Source organism: Protopterus annectens, chromosome 5.part0 (genome assembly GCF_019279795.1).
Source record: "Protopterus annectens isolate FY-2018-M chromosome 5.part0, PAN1.0, whole genome shotgun sequence".
In the NCBI taxonomy this organism is placed as follows: Eukaryota; Metazoa; Chordata; order Ceratodontiformes; family Protopteridae; genus Protopterus; species Protopterus annectens.
In genome coordinates this window covers 674,723,548-674,745,254 of record NC_056735.1, presented here as the reverse complement: position 1 = coordinate 674,745,254, position 21,707 = coordinate 674,723,548, and the positions used below count along the sequence as shown (strand labels likewise).

The 21,707-nt window shown below is 42.4% G+C and overlaps 1 protein-coding gene across 4 annotated transcripts in view; it reads right to left on the bottom strand.

Annotated features, from left to right (window-relative positions):
* Positions 1-21,707, bottom strand: part of CD99 (CD99 molecule (Xg blood group)) — an 809,645-nt gene that overhangs the window by 319,621 nt on the left and 468,317 nt on the right. For 3 of the 4 annotated variants that reach the window (XM_044072520.1, XM_044072519.1, XM_044072521.1), the window contains one exon: positions 16,116-16,178. The exons of the other annotated variant lie outside the window; for it this stretch is intronic. In XM_044072520.1, coding sequence (XP_043928455.1) covers positions 16,116-16,178 — 63 coding nt within the window. The remainder of the gene's footprint in view (positions 1-16,115; positions 16,179-21,707) is intronic. 4 annotated transcript variants of the gene reach the window in all.

The window sequence follows — 21,707 nt, the reverse complement described above, 5'->3', positions numbered from 1 at the left end:
CGAGTTCAAACTGGCAACATCCTCCAAGGACAATCACAAGGAGCACCACATACACAAACTCCATATATACAGCCAACTTGCTGGCAGATGGGTTCAATGAAAACTTCACCCCCCTGTCCCCCTATCAGTAAACAAAGATAACCCCAACACCTTCCCCCTTCTTTCATCACCAGGGAGCAAGTCTTTAATGCCTTTTCAAAGGCAAAGAAAATACAGTCTCCATGAGACGCAACATCCCTGGCTGCATCCTACATGAACTCAGGCAAGAGCTCTCAGCTCCATTAGGCACCCTATTCAACCAAAGCCTGAGCACTGGCTTCATCCCCAGCCGAATAGAGGATAGCTACTGTCATCCCTCTACACAAAGGTGGAACGTTCCATTGACCCAGGCAATTATATGCCCCATCAGCCCAACAAGCCTGATCTGCAAGGCCATTGAACACATCATGGACCTTGTAAACAAGGACATTGGCAACCTCCAAACACTTGAGCCCACAGTTTATTTTTTTAAAAGGAGATCATGCCTATTAAACTTTGTCAACTTGTTTGAAACAGTCACCAAAGCCATGGACGACTGAAGACTGTGCACACCAGCTACCTTGACCTAGCCCAAGCTTTTGACACTATTCCCAATTCGGGCATAAAGGATACTCTCCCAGCTAGGCATCAACCCGTATGTTACCAGATGGATAGCTAACTGGCTCATTGACAGAACCCAATCAGTCAAAACAGGGGAAGCCATCTCTAGTAGTAGTAGACTTGTAACGAGTGGCGTACCCCCAAGGATCCGTCTTGGGGCCTCTGCTGTTTGGGATATACTTTTCTGAGATGCAAGCCAAAACCAGTGGTCTGTGGCTGACCAAGTTTGCCGATGACTGCAAGCTGGGTGCAGTCTTAAATTCCCCTAGTGATGTGAACATCCTCCAAGAGGGCCTTACCCAAACTAATAACTGGTGCCAGGAGCATGGCCTCAAACTGAATGCAAGAAATGCATTATCCCCTTTGGGGAAAATGGCATCCCGACTAATTATCACATTAATAACAATGTACTAAGCACACAAGCAGTCATAAGGGACTTGGGCACACAGGCCGATAACGACCTGACTTTTGACCACCACGTTGCCTTCATTGTAGAGAAAGCTTTCTACATGGCTCACATCATAAGTAATGGTTCTTCATCCAGGAACAAGGAGATCACAACATCCCTGTACTCCTCCCCTATCAGACCCATTGAGTACAATCCTCTATTCAGCATGTACTTGCCAAGCACATGCAGCAACTGGTGACAAGAGAGGTTCCTGACCAGGAAAATCCAGGGTCTCAAACACCTGCCCTATACAGATAGGCTAAAAGCCCTGCCCCTCTACTCAGTCTCTTAAAGACTGCTCAGAGGTGACCTGTGTCTGGCATACAAGGCCATCTCAGACCCAGCCTTGATGGACTTGCTGCATATCCATAAGTCAAAATTCACTCGGGCAACCCACACGCAAGGCTGCAACCTGGTCTTTGACATTAATAGAACTTGCTGGTGGGATAGAAGTTTCCCAGAGACTCCCCCCCCCGTCTGTGGAACAGACTCCCTTCTCCATGCCAAGCAGAGTACCCTTTCTCCATGCCAAGCAGAGTACCCTTTCTAACAGTCTTTAAGAGGAACCTGGATGACTGGATAGGAAAAATACAGTTGTGTACACTTACCATAAATGTAGATGTTAGAGTGTATTCACTGTTGCACTCATGACAGTTGGGTTATCTGCCTGCAGCTACCCCTCAGCCGGCCTGAACACCAGAGTCTTGGATTCCTGTGTAAGATGCTGTCTCTTCTTCAATGACGTCAGGGATATAAAACATGCAGCCAACGCCATTACATCAGTTTTTCTTGCCGTAGGTGTCAGGTGCCCCCACAATGGGAAGCAATTATATCTTATGGTACACCTCCATCAAAAAGCAAATAAACCAGGAAACAAATACAGAGAAGTCAGGGGGCTGGAGGGAGGGTAACCAGGACTGCAAAAGTGAATACACTCTAACATCTACATTTATGGTAAGTGTACACAACTGTACTACGTTCTTCGTGTTTCACTGTTGCAGTTATCACATTTGGGTTGATTTCCAAAGCTAAGGATGGGAGGAGGAAGTTAGAGAGCATTAGGGCCAGCTATTACGCGCTGCAAGACTGCAGTGGCAAAACCAGCTCTGGATTTAGAAAAAAATAGGCATAAGGTATGTACAGAGCTCCAGGTAGCAGCTTTTACGATGTCCCTGGTAGGGACTCCTCTGAGAAAGGCCGCAGAGGTAGATGAAGCCTTGGTGGAATGTGATCTTATCCCCTGTGAGGTAGGTTTTCCATGGTGCTTGTAGCAGAAATGAATGCAATGGCCTATCCATTTAGAAATGGTTTGCTTTAAAATGGCCTTCCCCTCTGCCCCTGCAGCAAAGCCAACTAGCAGCTGTTCAGATTTTCTGAGAGGTTTAGTCCTGTCCAAATATTGTCTGTGCATGTCCAAAGAGTACAGTATTCATTCTCCTTTGTTTTGTGGATTAGAGAAAAAGGTATGTAAATGAATGGACTGAATTAGGGCCACACTAGACACCACCTTGGGCATAAAGGAAGGATTGGTCCTGAGGGAAACCCAGTCTGCATGAAAGAAAAAGAAGGGTTCTACTGCCATGAGGGCCTGTAATTCAGACACTCTTCTTGCTGAAGCGATTGCGAGAAGGAAGGCTGTTTTCCAGGAAAGGAATTTCAACTCTGCAGTTGCAGCTGGCTCAAAGGGAGGGAATGTGAGCTTTTCCAATACAAAGTTAAGGTCCCAGGCTGGAGTAGGGGCTCTCTCTCAGCCCTCTAAGGAATTGCTTTAGCAGGGAGTGAGAGAAGAGGGGTGGGTTCAGTATTAAAATGTGCTGAAATGGCAGAGGCATGAATTTTAATTGACGAGAAGGACAGGCCCTTGTGGAGCATTTCTATTAAGTACTGAAGAATATGAGGTAAGCTGGGCACTGTTGTGCCCATCCCCAGTGTCTGGCCCCAGAAACAGTATCCTTTCCACTTTTCAGCATAGGAATTTATAGTACTAGGCCTCCTTGCCTCCAGAATGACATCTAGCACCTGCTTACTGAGGGACGTTATTGGGAAGCTCAAGGAATTAGCCAGGCTGCAAAGTTCAGGGTTTGAAGCTAAGGGTGCACAATCTGGCCCGCCTGCTGGGACAACAGGGAAGGGGTATGAGGCAGGTGCCATTGTTCCAGCAGTGTCATACTGCACAAGGGGGGGGGGGGGTACCAGTGCTGGCGTGGCCAGTCTGGTGCAATCAGTACTGTCCTTGGCTTGTCCTGTTTGATCTTTAGCAGTGCCTTCGAGAGGAAAGGCAGAGGGGGAAAGGCATAAACTGAGAGGCTTTCCCAGGTGAAGGACAGGGCATCCACTTTCCAAGCTTGACTGTGGGAAGTCCTTGTGCAGAATATGTCCAATTGGTAGTTCTCAGGGGAGGCAAACAGTTCTACCTCTGGGGTCCCCCATTTGTTCAAGAGGATGAATATTTTTGGTTCCAGTTTCCATTCGTGTGGGTCCATGATATTTTTGCTTAGGTCGTCTGCCAGTGAATTTAGCTTGCCTGGCAGGAATTGAGCTTGTAAGTGCATTTGGTAGTTCAAGGCTGTGATCCACAGAGCCATGGCTAGTCTGTAGAGAGGGTACGAGTGGGTTCCCTTGCTAGTTTATGTACCACGTAACTGTGGTGTTGTCTGCCTTTACCAATAATTGTCCTGGAAGGATGCGGTCTTTGAAGGCTGTCAGGGAATACTGTACAGTTAACATTTCTTTTTGGTAGATATGCAGGTGCATCTGTCTCGGGTTCCATTTGCTCTGACTGCACTGCCCCACCAAGTGAGCCCCCATGCATAGTCTGATGTGTCTGTTAGGGTTTGGGCAGCAGGGGTAGAGTGAAAGGGAGCCCCTTGTGGTAGCAGGCCTCTGCCCACCAAAGGAACTCTGTCTTTATACAAGAAATGATAGGAATCATTGATTCCAGGTCCTGATAATGCTGACTCCATAGGCTTTTTAGATACCATTGCAGTTTTCTCATATGCAGTCCTGCATATGGAATTAGTAGAATGCAAGAGGCCATGAACTCCAGAGGTTGCAAAATTTTCCTTGCAGATAGCTGGGGCTTTGTGGCCAAAAGTTTGAAGTACGTTGTCAAACCTGTTTCTCTTGAGTGAAGAAAGCCATCGGGGGAGGTTGTGTTCAGGCTTGCTCCCAGGAATACAATCTGTTGGCAGGGTACTAGGTGAGATTTATTTTCGCTTATGGTGTACCTCAGTGAGGTTAGAAGTTTCTTTACGAATGCCAGATGTATTAATAGCAAGTCCTGGCTTTCTGCCTGAATGAGACAATCATCCAAGTATGGGTATATCTGAATATTTCTCTGCCTGCAAAATGCAATGGCTGGAGCTAGACACTTTGTGAATACCCTGGGCGCAGTAGATAAGCCAAAGGGAAGTGCAGAGAACTGATAGTGCATGGAGCCTGCCCTGAAGCGTAGGTATTTCCTGCAAGATTCCCTTATTGGAATGTGCAGGTAAGCTTCCTTTAAGTCTAAGGTTGCCAACCAAGCATCTTTGCCTAGCATAGGAAGCAGCTGTTGAAGTGTTAGCATTCTGAATTTTGAGATTACAAAAAAGGTAATTAGAATAGAGAGGTCCAGGACAGGACACTAAGTTTTCTTTTCTGGGAACCAGGAACTGTCAAATAAAAACCTTGTCCCTTTTGTTCTGCTGGGACAGGTTGAATAGCCCTAATACTGAGGAGACAGCACTTGTTTTTGGGCCTCTGCCCACTGATTTGGGGGGAGGTCTGGCCATCCACTTGGGGTTGGTAATGAGTGGACGTGGAATCTGTATTCTAGGGAAACTGTTTAAAACCCATTTGTCCTGGGTAACGAGCTCCCAGTTTTTTGCATGCAGGGCGAGCTTTCCTCCTAAGGGAGCCAGTAGTTGAGCAGGGCAGAGTTAAGGATAAGTCATTGTGCCATATTTCCGTAGGGGGGCGGCTTACTACTCCCTGCTTTGGAAGTGGGAGCCCCCCACTTAGATCTGTGCATAGCCTGAGACTGAAGTCTTGGTGGAATGCTACTCCTCGGTTTTGACTGAGAAGGCCTGGAAGGGACCGGAAAAGTCCAGTTCTTTGAAGGCCAATGCCTACTGAATCTAGGCGGCTGAACTTGTAAGAAATCTTTAAAAGTTTGTATAGATTTAGCTTTTTCCTCCATCCTTTTGAGGACTACTTCTGCTTTGGTGACAAAAAGGCGGTCTTGGTTTAAGGATGCATCCTGCAATTTAGCTTTAACATGATCTGGCAAGTTTTGTTCCTTAAGCCACACATGCCTTCTAAGTACAGACCCAGTGACAGCAGCCCTGCAAGATGCTTCCAAAGCATCAAAACCACATTACAAAGTATGTTTACCAACTTGTTCAGCAGAATGCATTAACTGTTGCAACTCTGTGTTCAGCACAGTCAAGAATCAACATCATTTTCTGTTTTAATAGTCCCATAATATGCTGGTGATACTTTAACATATAAAACTGGCAATTTAAAGCCCTAAAGGCCAAGGTAGCAGAAGTGTATACCTTCTTACCCCACCTGTCTAGAGTCCCTATCTGAAGGGGTAAGAGTTTTGGCAGTAGTACCCTTAATGCATTTTTGGCCCTTGGGAAATGGTCTCTGGATCCGCAGTGGGATTCTTGAAGAGGAATTTGTGAGAGTCAGGTACTCTGTAGTACCTGTCAGGCTTCCTGGGAGCTGGAGGCAAAGTTTCTGGGGTAAGGCTGGACTTCAAGAAATCATCATCTACAATCTCCAGAACAAGAAGGATAGCTAGAGGCCTGTGTTGAGGCAGGAGTAAAAATTCCCCAAGTCTCTTTTTGGACTCAGAATAGTCCTGGCTTTCCCAGCGGAAATGCTCCCTAAGGGTATGCAAGGTTTCAACAAAAGAAAAATCTTCTGGAGGGGAAGCAGAGGGAATGGAATCCTCTGCATCAGAATCCTCCTAAGTAGATTAGGGCAAATCCTGGTAGCCAGAAGTAACATATCAGATTCCTGATCAGAAGAATCAGAAGGGAAAATAAGTTCTAGGTCTCAGAGGGGGAAGGCTGGCTTCCCCTAATTAAGGTAACAAGGTCTTCAGCCATTTTAATCATTTGTTTTTGAGGCATATGGGCCCGAGTATGCATTTTGGTCATCAGTTTTCTAAGCGTAGTGCGAGCTTTAGGCCTGAGGAATTCAGTATTTCGAGCTTGAAACAAAGTAGTCTGTTTAATATGAAAGTCGGTAGGCCTGAATACACCCTCAAAAGCCGGTGCTTGCACTGCGGCTCCAGACCCATCCAAGGTAGAGACTTCCGCAGGTTCCATAGTCGTAGCATCTCGCGGCATACCGGACTCCGAATGGGTCTCAGTAGAGGCCTGCAAATCTGTAGTAGCAGATATCAGGGGCTCCAAAAGCACCAGAGTACCGGCGGACTGGTAACTAGCTTAACGGACGCATCGGCAGTTTTGGACCTATGCGGTCTGTCTCTGTCTTTATCCTTACGTTTTTTCGGAAGATCGGTAGTCGGATGGCTTAACGAAGCCATATGGATTATGGAGATAGAGAACATAAGTATTTAGCTACAAACATAGCATGTCTACGAATAGTTCGGGCATTGAACAAGGAACAAAACCGACAGTGAGAGACGTCGTGGTCTGGGCCTAGACAGGTTATGCAGTAAGAATGAAATTATTTGAGGTATTTGCTTTCCACAGGCAAAACAATTGTTAATTTCTGACATCAGTTAGAACAAGAAAAAAGGATCTCCAACGGGGTACATATCTTTTTCAAGACTGCAAGTCTGAAACCCGAAAATGAAAATTTCAGGAGTCAGCTGACTGGCACTTGCGAACTGCTTCTGCTTCGGGCACCGCACGGCAAGAAAGACTGATGTAATGACGTCAGCTGCAACTTTTATACCCCTGACAACCTGACGTCATGGAAGAAGCAACAGCAACCGATGCAGAAATCCGAAGACTCTGGTATTCAGGCCAGCTGAGGGCTACATGCAGGCAGATAGCCCAAATGTGATGACTGCAACAGTGAAACACGAAGAACATCGTAGATATTTCCTGCAAAATTAAGTTATGGGGGATGCGCAGATAAGCTTCTTTTAAGTCTAGGGTGACCAGCCAGGATTTCCTTGGCTAGCATAGGCAGCAGCTGTTGGAGTGTAAGCATTTTAAACTTTGGTACCACCAGGAAGGTGTTGAGAATTGACAGATCCAGGATAGGGTGCCAGGAGTTTTCTTTTCTGGGCACCAGAAACAGTCTGGAGTAGAAACCCTGTCCCCTTTGCTCTGTTGGAACAGGTTAAACAGCCTTTATACTGAGAAGAGAAAGTATTTGCTTTTGGGCCTCTGCCCACTGGTTTGGGGAAAGGTCTGGCAATCCACTTGGTTGGCAGTGAATGGAAGTAGAATCTGTATCCCTGGGATACAATGTTTATGACCAAATGGTCCTGGGTAATGAATTCCCAGTTTTTTGCATGCAGGTTGAGTTTTTCTCCTAGGGGTGCAGGTATGTGGGCATGGCCGGGAGGGAGGCAGAAGTCATTGTGCACTTTTGCCATAAGAGAGTGTGGCTTACCACTCCCTGTTTTTGAGGTTGGAGCACTTCATTGTTTATCTGTGAATATCCTGAGACTGTAGTCTTTGTGGTCTGTTGCCCCTGGGTTTGGACTGAGGCCTGAGAGGGACTGGAAAGGACGATTTTTTCGAAAGCCAATGCCTACTGAATCTAGGTGACTGTACCTGTAAGAAATCTTTTAACAGTTTGCATAGCTTTAGTGTTTTCCTCCATCTTAAGAACTTGTGCTTTTGTGCCAAACATTCTTGATTTAATGGAGCATCTAGTAATTTTACTTTGACATGGTCTGGCAAGATTTGTTCTTTCAGCCAAGCATGCCTCCTCAGAACAGACCCAGTGACAGCAGTCCTGCAAGATGCTTCTAAGAACACAAGAGGTGAGTATGGCAGAAAAAGCATCAGCAAAGAGCAGTTTAAAGGCTGTAGTTGGAAGGTATGAGCTAAATACTTCCAGCCAGAAAATGAAGGCTGCCTTTACAGAGGGTGGTTTACCGGGGGTTGGGGGGGTTGGGGTGGGTATTTACAGTCTAAGGATATTAACTCACAACCAACCATTAGTGAAAAAATAAAACTTGTTGGGATTATAAAGAATATCTAGGATTTATATTGGTAGATGCTGCCACCTAATAGTAGAAGGAGATAGCAAACAGCAATAGTTAAGCCATTTAGACTGGATCGGGTCTAACCTAATTCTAAATACAAAACATGCATTTCTTGGTTGCTGAAGAAAATTTAGTTATTGGTTGCAATCAATGGAATTTGACTTTCTCAAAGGCATCCATTCAATCCATTCTGTCTTGATTGTATCCCACTTGGTGATTTTAATTATGTGAGCTTCTCAAAACAGCTAGTAGGTATTTCTAAATAATACTACAGCAGCGATATGCATGGAGTCATAACAGCATTAATGTATGCTTTCTTTTAAGTTAGTGGCACTGAAAGCACAGCTGTGCAACAACGTACCATAAAATAAAGATGTTGAGTGTCTTCACTGCTGCACTAATTACTCTTGGGATTATCTACCTTTGGAAGCCCAAGACCAGTTAGAATACCAGAGACATGCTTCCCCCCCCCCAGGCCTGGTAGACACCCTCCCAACTGTTGTCAGGACATTAGGGTATAAATGGTCATTGGCCAGAGCCATTTCCTCAGGTTGGTCTTACCCCATAAATGGAACTCCACTGTCTCAGGGGTAGCCAGGAGTGCAACATACCCAGAATATCCCCAGAACAAGGGATAAAGCAAAGGGATTTAACAGAGGTTGAGAGAAGAATTTTAACAGGAAAGGCAGCAGTACCCACCACAACCCTGGATGGGAATACACTCAAGTATCTACATTTATGGTAAGTGGTTACACAACTGTACTACACACAACGCACGGCTGTGCAGTAATTACCTTTTGGAAGATTCCCAGAGCTGGAGAGAAATGGGTGGCTGGACAGAAAGCAGCAGGGAAATGAGCCTCTGAAGAACTGCAGAGACTAACCCTAGAGGTTGTGAACATCTGAGATTTTTATTAGTGAAGAGAAAAGCCTGTCCTCAGTACAATGTAGGGAATAACATAAGCGCTCTTTTTACAGACAGTAAAGTACTAGTCCAATGGAAAATTTTCCATGCTTCATACAGCATAGCTTTAAGAATAAATGACTTGTTCACTTAAAGAAAATAAAACTTCATATACACAATAGAAACAAGATTAAACAGAGCCAGTAGTCATTCTAACTTACCAACAACAGTCTTCTCGGACCCCCCCCCCCCAAAGTCACAATTACTACTTCAATTTGTTACATGCGTTTTTATAATTAGCTTTTTTTTTTGCACGTTCTCTCATCCACTACTCTTTTTCAATGAGGTGCCCTACTGAGGAAGGTAAATGTAAAACCACAAAAGCCGCCTTGCTGCACTTTCCCCCATATATAAATACATACGTGCATGTGTGTACTTAAACTGACAGACCCAACACTGACGCTACGAACACAATGTCAACACCACAATCAAACTTGGTATGCATGCACACTTGGCACTAACCACAGTGCATGCAAAAATGAAAAAAAAAAATACAAAAACATTTTTTTTTTTTGAAATGCCAAGCCCCCCTGCTAATTAAACTTAACTCTCACGAATTGCACAACATTGGGGAAAGGGCATATTCCTTAACCCACAGAACTGTACGATCTTGCACACCTGTCAACCAGCAGCTTAGTTCACCAAACTATGTTGACTATCAGCGGTCTATTAAAACCTGACTACCTTATTTGGTTCCCCCAAATGCGCGCGCACACACACACACACGTATGTATATAAATATACATATATATATAAATATACATATATATATATATATATATATATATATATATATATATATATATATATATATATATACATATATATATATATATATATATATATACACATACATATATATATATATATACACATATATATATATATATATATACACACATATATATATATATATATATATATAAATATACATATATACATATATATATATATATATATATAAAAATACATACATATAAATATATATATAAATACATACATATAAATATATATATAAAATAAATATATAACCAATATATATAACAAATATATATATAAATATAAGTATATATAATAAATATATATATTGTATATATGTGTATCTACACGCACACTATGCTCACTTACACAATTTATAAAAATACATACACAATCTATAAATTTACAAATGTACACATATGATAATATACATGTATACAGATGTATATAAATATATATTACATCTATGCCTACAGGTGGCGACTATCATGAAATTAAAACATACTTTTTGGGGAAGAGAAGCCATATCACCTAGATAAGGCACTTAAAAGACACCACATTATCAACAAAGATCTGTATAGTCAAAGCCCTGACTTTTCACAGGGCTGTGAGTGACGATATACAAGTATGGCTATACACCAGAAAATTGATGCTTTTAAACTGGTGTTGGAGAAAAATGTTAATAAGTCTGTCAAAAGTAACAAGGTCCAGTAGTAAAACAAACTCAATACTATAGCCACATAATGCAAACGCAATATTAAAAAAGACAATGATGCTTGAAATACTGGATGCAAATAAAGGGTTAGCACAAGCCATGATGGCCAGACTGTATTATTAAAGTAATGAGTATAACTTAGCAATAACAAACAAGCCTGGTGTGATAAGTCCTTGTGGTCACAGAACTTGTACTAATGTCTAAACAATTACTGTGTGTTCACACTCATTCAATTCTTCACCTATTAAGATACCTATATTTTGGTCTAGTCCAGGAAAACACATCCTTGCCCATAATCAGGGATTTTCTTCCAGTCCCCATCTTGACTTTGAGTTGATGAAATTCACCTGGTAATTGTGTTTGCTCTACACAGTATCTAAAGTCACAACTGCAGGGTTTCCCAACAATGACACCACAGAAATATTCTTAGCACCATCACAATTCCCCAGTTAAATAAAACAGATTATGGTTATACTGTACAGAAGACTAACAGTTTTTCAAACAGAAGGTGTGTATATATTTTTAGTATAATTTTTTTCCCGTATAATTTCTTTGGTTAGAGAGTAAATTTTGAATACAGTTTGGCTTTATTGGCCTGAAATTGTCCATTAAAATGACTTAAGAAAAAAAAGTCATGAGCATTCAGAAATCGCCATACACCTGAAACACCTGATGCTCATAAGGGTCATTTGCATAAATCCCATGTGTCTCTGACACGGGACGTTTTCACTCGGTTATAGTTCTAGCTTGGTTGGAGTTTTCATTTAGTGAATTTTGGGAAATGTTACTTTTTTTTTTTTAAAGAATTTTTTTTTTTTTTTTTTTAAGATGAGTAGGAATGGTTGGCACAATGGTAAAGGTGTTGACCTTGGACACAAGGTGCAGGGCTTGATTTTCACGTGGGGTAATCAGCTAGTCTTAAAATGGCCCACAGAGGCTGTTATGCTTGTATTAATCTACGAGATCATAGTTGTTTTTAAAGCTTATATACCACTGATTACAAATGCTTTGTAACCACACAGGAACTACAAACATAAATGTATCCCTTTGACAACTGTAAAATTAATTTTATATATGGCATTATTTTTAAGTATGCAGATAATTTTACTTGTGATATTACTGCAAGAATATATTGGTCTGAGTAGAGAGACATTGATAAGTATATCTAAAACCAAAATACAGAACTATTTGAACAATGTGAATAAGATGCTCACATCATTTTGTAACACATTTAAAACTTCTAATTTAAGGCCTTTAACTTGGGAACATGCAGCTAGAGATAATAGAAAAGGTGCATCTCACATAATGCCCAACTTGGAAAAAATTCTGAAATTTCACACTTCATGCCCTTCTGGACAAAACACTGACTAGACAGAGAAGGCTCATTAGAGAGGATTTAATTGATTAACTACTAGTAAGGTTGTATTTTTATGGCATTTAAAATCCTCTGAAGGCATGTGAGCCGAAGCACTGATTAAAGTGGTTATTTTTACACCATATGTCAAGTTTGTCTTGGTGTTAACTCGACTTGTCAGGCTAATTAATGTTGTTAATTTGTTAAATGCCCATACAGTCTTCCACACTTAAAAAGCCTGTTACAAACAGGTATATAGCAGCCAAATCGTACACCAATGCACTGTACGAACATGTACACAAATGCATGGATCTCGCCATACCCAATAGAACAAAGACGCTCTCCTCCAAAAAAAAAAAAAAAAAAAAAGGCAAGTCTGGCGGTGTTCCCTGCCATAAACTCTACAACAGGAGGAGGAAACTGATGCGGAATAAGGTGAAGTCCCAACACTGAAAAATCTCCCTTAGCCTCAACAAAAAGTTGAGATCCCTCATCAAATCCCAAGTTTGCTATGAAAACAGAATTGCAGCAGATAGTAAAGACAACCACAAGGCCTTCTACAGTTATGTAAAGACCCTCCACGGCAATACCCAGATTTGCTCTGAGCTACTTGCACAATGGTACCTCCTATACTGAGCCAACAGATAATGCCAATATACTGGCCGACAGATTCAGTGCCAACACCCCCCCCCCCCCCAAGGACCAATCACAGTGCCAGTAGATTGCCAGGCACCCATTATTACTGCTGAACAGGATAAAACAGCTCTGTCCAAGGCCAAGAATACAGCTTCTGTGTGACCTAACAATATCCCTGGCTGAGTTCTACATGAACTAGAGAGTGAACTGGCACCTCACCTGCGTGCCCTGTTCAATCACAACCTCACCTCCGGCTTTGTCCCTACCAAATGAAACACTGTTATAGTCATCCCTCTCCACAAACGAGGAGTGACTACAAACCCTGGGGACTATCGCTCCATTAGCCTGACAAGTCTGATATGCAAAGCTATGGAACGCATCATCATGGACCTAATAAACAAGGATATAGGGAATCTCCAAACTCTGGATCTCACACAGTTTGGCTTTGTGAAGGGCAGATCATACCTGCTCAACTTGGTCAACTTCTTTGAGTCAGGTCACCAGAGGTGTGGATGAAGGCAAGGTGATTTATGCAGCCTACCTTGACTGGCCAAGGCCTTTGATAGCATTCCCCACTCACGAATCTCAGAAAAACTCACTAAGCTAGGCATCAACCCCTATTATCACTAGGTGGGTTTCAAACTGGCTCACAGATAGAACCCACAGTGTGAAAGTAGCTGACTCCAAGTCAGACTGCTGACCAATCATGAGTAGAGTCCCACAGGGATAGGTCCTGGGACCTCTCCTACTTCTCAGAAGTCCAGGCCAACATGAAGGGTCTCTGGCTGACAAAGTTCACAGACTATTGCAAGTTGGTAGCCATTATTAACTCCCCAAGCGATGCAGACATCCTACAGAAAGGCCTCACAGAGACCAACGACTGGTGTCAGAACCATGGCCTTAAGCTCAATGCCAAAAAATGAGTCATCATCCCCCTTTGGGAAAAACCCAGTTCCCAAGAACTACCACATCGATTGTAGTCCACTGAACACAGAAGTCGTTATAAGAGATCTGGGAACACAGGTTGATAGCAACCTCTCTTTTGATCACCACATTACCACTGTCAGAAAGTCCTATGTGGCACATCTCAATACTAAGGGTTTTGCATCCAGGAAGAAAGAGGAAATTTGTCTCCCTCTACTCTTCCCTCATTAGGCCAATCGTACAGTACAAAGTCCCATTTGGCATGTACCTCAGATACCTGCAACAACTGGAGAGGCCGCAAAAGTACCTCACAGAGGATCCCACGTCTTAAACACTTGTCCTATATGGACAGACTCAAAAGAATTCCAACTATTCTCGGTCTCATATCACCTACTTAGATGTAATCTCTGCTCGACTTACAAAGCCATGTCTGACCCAGCTCTGTTAGAAATGCTATATCTAAAGAAATCCCAGTCCCTTCGCACCACATGCTCCAGAGACCTCAACCTCATTACCACAATCAACAGAATGCGCTGGGGGGACAGGTTCATAACCCAGAGACTGCCCATGCAATGGAATAGACTTTTCATACATGTCAGAGCACCTTACTGGCCCCCTCCAGAGAAATCTTGATGAGTGGATTGGAAATTGAAAATTTACCCCACGTATCACTCCAGTGGCTCTACTTGACAGAGGCACTGGAAACTAAGGTCGGGTGGCACGATGCCAGGGTAATCCTATGGGCTAGGCTTGTAAAGGCTCCAGGGCCATTAGCCTAATACACATCTATGAAAATAAGTTTCTATCACATCACAGAAACATTTTTAATGTTATATTTCCCAGTGGAATATTTTCCTTTAAGCAGCTCCTAGGCACCAAACTGCCATTCTTACCAGTTAAGAGAATGGCCGAAGCACTAGTATAGCACAGTTAGTAAGTACTGTATAGTTTTATGAGTACCAGTCACAAGGAAAACATTTTCAACTGTTTCATACAGCACACAATGCTGTGTATGTAAATGTATCAAGTCAGTTATTTCATGCAGTAATGCTACCGCATTCACAGGTTATGTCAGTAAGTAGGCTCCACAAAGGACTATTCTGCCATTTCAGATTCATGTCACTGTTAAGTCTCGCTTGCAAGATGGTTCTTGTAAATCCCTTCCCTGAGTAGTTGTAGCCAGTGAGTTCTGAAGGAACTTTGCAATAATCTAAGTACACAAACTCATGACATGGGAAGCAGTGCTTGTCTTGTGACAGACAACCCAGAAAAATTCAGAGAGTATGACATGCCTTAATTCCAGTGACAAGTCTTCCATCACTATATGTAAGCTGATATAAGATAGCCAAATACATCACGGGCTCCAGCAAGTGATGGTTAAAATCAGGCTGCCAGCAAACAGAAACCTTTAGTTTGCCTCCAGAAAGTTTAAAAAATGTTTCCACCAAGCAAGTCTGAGGGACAGAGGGAATTTACAGTGGCACTCTGCCCGAGACAAAAATCAGCTCCTTCAGCCCATTGCAATTTACTATTATCCTTTGATACTACTACCCTTCTTAGGAATGGTACAACTATCTAGAGTAACATCAGAGTCAAATATGTATGACTTAAAAGTATACTGTGTTCATAAAACTGAACCATACAGCAGTCTTATTTATAAGCAGACTATGTTCAAGTAGATGTTTTCAAGGTCTTCCTGGCTTCCAGACATCTGCCCCATTCAACAGTCAAAACAACTCAGCTGGTATAACTTCCAAATGGTAAACTGGCGTGTGGGGGCCATTTTCTCTGCTGCCACAAAAACATGGATGCACCAGGGTCTGGGGTCAATGGAGGAAGCACCTTTTTCTCCATCTTGGTGGGAAATGGAAGTGTTTTTGTTTTCTCAAAATGCACAGACATACTACTTGGAAGCAAGCACAGTGACATGTCTCGTTCAATTGTGGTGTCACTGCACAAGCAACAAGGGCAGGTGTAATGAAAAAAAAAGATCTTCCTTGTAAAAGAAAAAGTTGCAAGGACCGTAGGATAGGCCTAGATAGGACTGGATGTTGTAAAGATACTAAGGGACACGCACTGCATCAGATGGACAACGTGCCAATAAATTTGACTTGGGAAGCTCTGAGTGTGTAACTCAGACAATATACAACCCCCCCCACTAAACTTATTAAAAGCAGTGTGTGCCAGCATATGCAAACTATCCTGATACTTACCATGAATCAGGCTCTGAAAGATCTACTGTAACACTATCTTCTCAGGAAACCACATATATTTATGTCTCTGAAAGGCTACATTGGATCTACAAACTTTATCAGGCAAGTTTTCATCATAACAGAAAATGGAAATTATGCCACTAGATGCCTCTAGAATATCACTTCATGCCTGTAGACAAATGACACTGACAGGCATTTGTCACGAGGTCCTCTGGTACCAGCACTAAGAAAAGATGGTTCTTATTTAAAGTTATAAAAATCATAAATCCCTACAAACCTCCAAAATCTTCTAGCCCAGCCATATTCCAAATACATATTAAGAGATGCAGGATATCGAAATCTGCAAATTCCAAACATAAAGAGATCAAAACAAACTGGCAATCAAATAACAGCACATACCAAAATGAGGAACTTAGTACTTTAAACAATCTAAAGAAATGGTATGTGAAGAGCAAGACAATCAAATGTGCAATGCTTCAGTTCTCAAACAATCAAAAAAAATTCTTGGCTAGACTTCAGTTTGTGTATCAATCTTCCACTGCCTGCAGATTCTGCCCTCTCCATGCAAGTTCAGCAAGGAGGCACCATAAGCAACTCCAGTCTACCAAGAATAACTCACAGTACATCTAACGGAAATTTGCACAAGGTGCAATAATGAAGCTCAAGGGGCCCTTGATGGGCGAGACAGAATGTAGACATTCTTAAAGAACTTTGTTTCTCCCAAGGATGTTCAACTTTCTATACAGAAGTGTGTGGATAAGCAGTACCAAAGTTCAGTGGCTGCCATCTGTTCAGCTAAGGACTTCAAAATGCAAGTACCATGTGGAAACCAAAGGTAAGTACATGGTACAACACAATCCGCAGAAAGGACTCAGATTACTACTTCAGGCACTTAACTGCAGAATAATGCAGGTTGATGGCCACATTACTGAAGGCTCTGGAACTTTTCTGACACTTCTGGAGATGTGTGGATACCAGCATTTATATACACTACATCCTACAACCATATTATTCCAATAAAGTGGGGCTGCCAAACCTTAGTGCCAAAGTCACAAGATATTTTTAGCAAGCTACACCCACAGCCTGAGGTGACATCTTCAGACTCTCCTCATTCCTACAAGAGAGACTGCAAAAGAAACCAAAATCCACATATCACTATCCAATGCAACTCGAATAGAAGGCAATATGACAAACTGCAACCAGTGGGCAGTTTAGTGGCTGAATACTGTTCTTTCAGTTGAGGAATGACCACTGAGGAAGTTAATGACAGAAGAAAATGTTTCTCATTTAAGACAAATCACTTATCCACTTTTTATCTGCCAAATGCTCAGACTTTTCTCACAGCACAAAATACCAATGGTATCAAGCAGACTGTGGTGATTATCTACCAAAATACCCACAATCTTTGATGCAAAAATCACTTCTGACGTTGCAGAAAATGACTTGTCCAGTTAAGGTAGGTTGCATAGCCCTGTAAATAAAGAAAAAGCATACATTTCCACCAGAAAACAATGTAGGGTTTTGGGTGTGTGTGTGCCGGTTAGAAACAGGATCACAACTCAGTGTCAGGGTCACACTGACAGATGCATACCTCCTCAAAGACAACACACTGGCTGCCACAGAAGCAGTAGGCTATGCGAAAAAAAAACATCACTTCAACATACAGGCAAAAAATCTCTAGTCACCTACAAAAGAAATGTCACAAAACAATTAAACAGCTTTCACATAAGGAGGGCAAGTACCTGAATGCCTACTTAGGAAGTCACCTCACATTGTCAGCATTTGACTACTGGCCCATTAAAGTGGCAAGAATTCCCTGGAATTACCCCCATATATATGTGCATCAGTGTTGAACTTTAACAAATTCCTCATAAAATAAAGGTGTTATGCTGCACTGCTGAAGGACACATCGACTTGATGAAGAGTTAAGCAACCCAATTAGTATCAATTGGATGATGTCAAGCTGACACCACCAAGAAATTCACTACAGTGATCTGAAGTGAACTGAGACAAGTTTGTCCACAGAGAGCTGCCTGTTCTTTCGGGGATGGATTAATCATGACAGTAGTCTCTTCAAGCTTGCCGACAGCAGGTTATTAAATCTGCAACAGCTGTGGAAAATGGAGTGAGTGGCTGATGCTGGATTGCCCCGCCTAGGGGCAATGGATGGTAGCTCAACCCACCTTAAGATAAACACAGCAAAAGCAGGGTGTAACTGATGGCAACAAAATTGGTGGGACTGCACACCACTGTTCTCTTTGCAGGTGGATAATATCCGCATATTTTAAGCATGTGGATTATTTATTCACTTATGCCTATGCTATGCTATATGGGTCTATACAGCAACGGGACATAGAAAATTCTAATGGTATGTGTACGTGTAGTATTTAGAGATTAATGTAATATCGTTGCAGCAATGCACAATGTTATTTGCACAATCGTACACTTAAATTCATATCGGATGTTTCTATGTGCTTGAGTGACGTTTTACTCACGTGAAACATCGCTCTATGAGTTACTATTTTTGATGTTGTCCTTTTGAAATTCTATAGTTAGAACTACACACTTTGGATATTTAGGAATTCAATAGGGCCATAGAGATCATGTAGCTACGTGTCTTAAGTACATCAGGCTCTGGTATACTTTATCATGCTTACGATATCATTTCATCTGACACTTGCGTTTGAATGCAAGTTTTTTATAAATTGATGTGTATGTAGTTTCAGATTGATCTCTGTAGAAATGAGTTTATGAGATACTTTTGTTTCATTCAAGTTTTGCTGCTACAATCTATTGCTGGTTTGCCTCTTTTGTTGATACCAACATCACGATTATATGTTTAGAATGCTTAGCGATACAGTAACGCTATAGTGCTCGATTCCAACAATGACATTAGTTTCTTAAACATAATCGTGCATTCTTTAAAAACTGTGCTATGAATATGTCTAATTACAAATTGTTTTTTCAAAAATGCTAATTGTTTAATTAATTGGTTGATTTCCCGCCTTGCTGTTTTAGCAAGGAGTATATAAAGGGTTTGCATTTTGTATGTAATGTTGTCTGATGAAGCGTGGGAGGACCCAAAGCGCTACTTTTTGGTTTACAATAAAGACTTTTCCTGTTGGATTTTACTGGGACTTATTCAGCTTTATTTGCATCGTGGTTTGGTACTCCTTTTACCATTTTCTTCTCAACTCAGGACTGGCAAGACCAGACAGGAGGAGAAGGAAACCACGCACACCACAAACCCAGTTTCACATAGAACTATCACAACTACAAAACAAACACAAACACACAAAGACATACTCGGAGGCACTGATCAAAAATCTTCCAAAACTACAGAGGCCTCCAAAGCAGACACACCCAAGCAACTGCCACCTCAAGACATAAGACATGAAACACATAGTTCTCAAAGTCAGTGTGCTAAACAGTCACAGCCCTTAAGGCCAAACACAATGCCAGACACACTTGTTATAGGTGACTCCATAGTCAGACACACTGACGTCCCACTCACCAGACTGAACAAGGAAAAGATCGCAGCAAGCTGCCTGTCAGGCGCTAGAATCCGCCACATAACACAAGCACTCAGGTCACTCCACAGCAAGTACAAGTATGACTCGGTCATTGTCCATGCCGGTGTGAACGACCTGAGACATACCTCCCTGGACTACATGAAAAGAGACAGAGGAGCTCTCAGATTATGTAGCCCAGGCCGGTATGACCCTGACCCTGAGCAGTATTCTACCCTCACCAAGAATGATGCCACAATACAGAGACAAAATGATCAGCTTTAATAATTGGCTTAATTACTGGTGTCATTCTAAGGGGATCCAATGTCTGTCTGCCTGGGATGACATGCTTGACAAGCCACGCTGCTTCGCAAGGACGGCTTGCACGCCACCCCTGGCTTCCGGATATTGGCAAAGGCTCTTGCCACCCCCATAGTGCCTTTTTTTAGGCAAGGCTCAAATGATAAACCTACCGCCCTAGAAAACAAAAATGGAGAAAAAGTAAGGGTAATACTGCTCAATGCCAGAAGTCTAAACCTCAAGATGCACGCCCTCAAAGCCCTCCTCAGTATGGAGAACATCGATGTCTGTGCTGTGACTGAAACCTGGTTCAAGGCTCCTGAGAGCACCCCAGCACTATCAGGTTATACCTCATATCATGCATTCCGGCCCCAAAATCCGGACAGAACCACAAAAGGAGGGGGAGTATCCATATTCATAAAGGATACCCACACCTCCAGGTTAGTGGCAACGCACGAAGCATCGGAGACCATCCAGGTGCAATTAACCATAGGTAAAACTGCCCTACAGTTTGTAGCATGCTACAGACTACCTTCTCAAACTCAGGAAAAGTACAGTTTTGTACCTACCATAAATGTAGATGTTCGAGGATCCACATTGCTGCAGTCATAACCTGTGGGTAGTCCGCTGTCCTCGGTCGGCCCGAATACCAAAGTGTTAGGCTGGCGTCGGTCATGGTCGCTCAGATCTGACGTCAGTACGCCGTGGTACTAAAGCGCATGACCGACGCCATATCCTCAGTCTTTCTTGCCCCAGATGTCAGAAGGCCTAAAAAAGAAAGGCCATAGCCAAAAATAGAAAAATACCCAATCCCCAATAAAGAAAAATAATTACCCCAAAGCAACACAGCAACCCCAAACTACAGAGGGGAAGGAGGGAGGGAAAACTGGACTGCAGCAATGTGGATCCTCGAACATCTACATTTATGGTAGGTACAAAACTGTACTATGTTCTTCGTCTCACATTGCTGCAGTCATAACCTGTGGGTAGAATCCCAAAGCAAAGGTAAGGGAGGTTGGCAAAATCAGAAAGCATTAGGAGCTGCTAACATGCCCTGTAAAACTGCAGTGGCAAACCCAGCCCTAGATATGAAATAAAGAGGGAGATGGTAATGTTTAGAAAAAGTGTGCACTGAACTCCAAGTAGCTGCCTCCAAAATATCCTTAGTAGCTACTCCCCTTAAAAAGGCAGTAGAAGTGGCAGTCGCCCTATTGGAATGAGGTCTGATTCCAGCCGGAACATCCTTTCCATGATGAGAATAACAAAAAGCAATACAATGGCCAATCCACTTAGAAATAGTTTGTTTTGAAACAGGTTTCCCTTGTGAACCCAAGGCAAAAGAAATGAATAACTGTTGAGACTGCCTGAACCCTTTAGTTCTGCTCAAATAATAACGCAACTGCCTGTGAATATCCAAAGAGTGCAAAATTTTTTTCCCCTTTATTTTGGGGATCAGCATAAAAAGTAGGCAAATGAATAGATTGGTTTAAGGCCACATTAGAAACAACTTTAGGCATAAAGGTAGGGTTAGTACGCAGGGATACCCTATCCTTACGAAATATCAGGAAGGGTTCAACTGCCATTAGGGCCTGTAATTCAGATACCCTTCTAGCAGACGTAATGGCCAACAAAAAAGCAGTCTTCCATGACAAAAACTTCAACTCAGATGTAGCTGCAGGCTCAAAAGGAGGTGAGGTAAAGTAAGCTTTTCCAACACAAAATTGAGATCCCAGGAAGGAGTAGGAGCTCTACGTGGTGGTCTTATGTTCTTTGCCCCTCTAAGAAATTGCTTAAACAAAGGGTGAGAGAATAATGGTGGGTCACAGTCATAGTGAGCAGAAATGGCTGCAGCATGAACTTTTACAGAGGAGAAAGACAAACCCTTGTCTAATAATTCTGTAAGATACTGAAGTGCAACACTCAAATTAGGCACTGAAACATCAAAGCTCTTTGTTCTGCTCCAAATAAAAAATCTCCTCCATTTATCAGCATAAACTTTCCTTGTACTAGGCTGTCTGGCTTCCAAAATGACATTCAAAACTTGAGGAAGCTGCGACCCC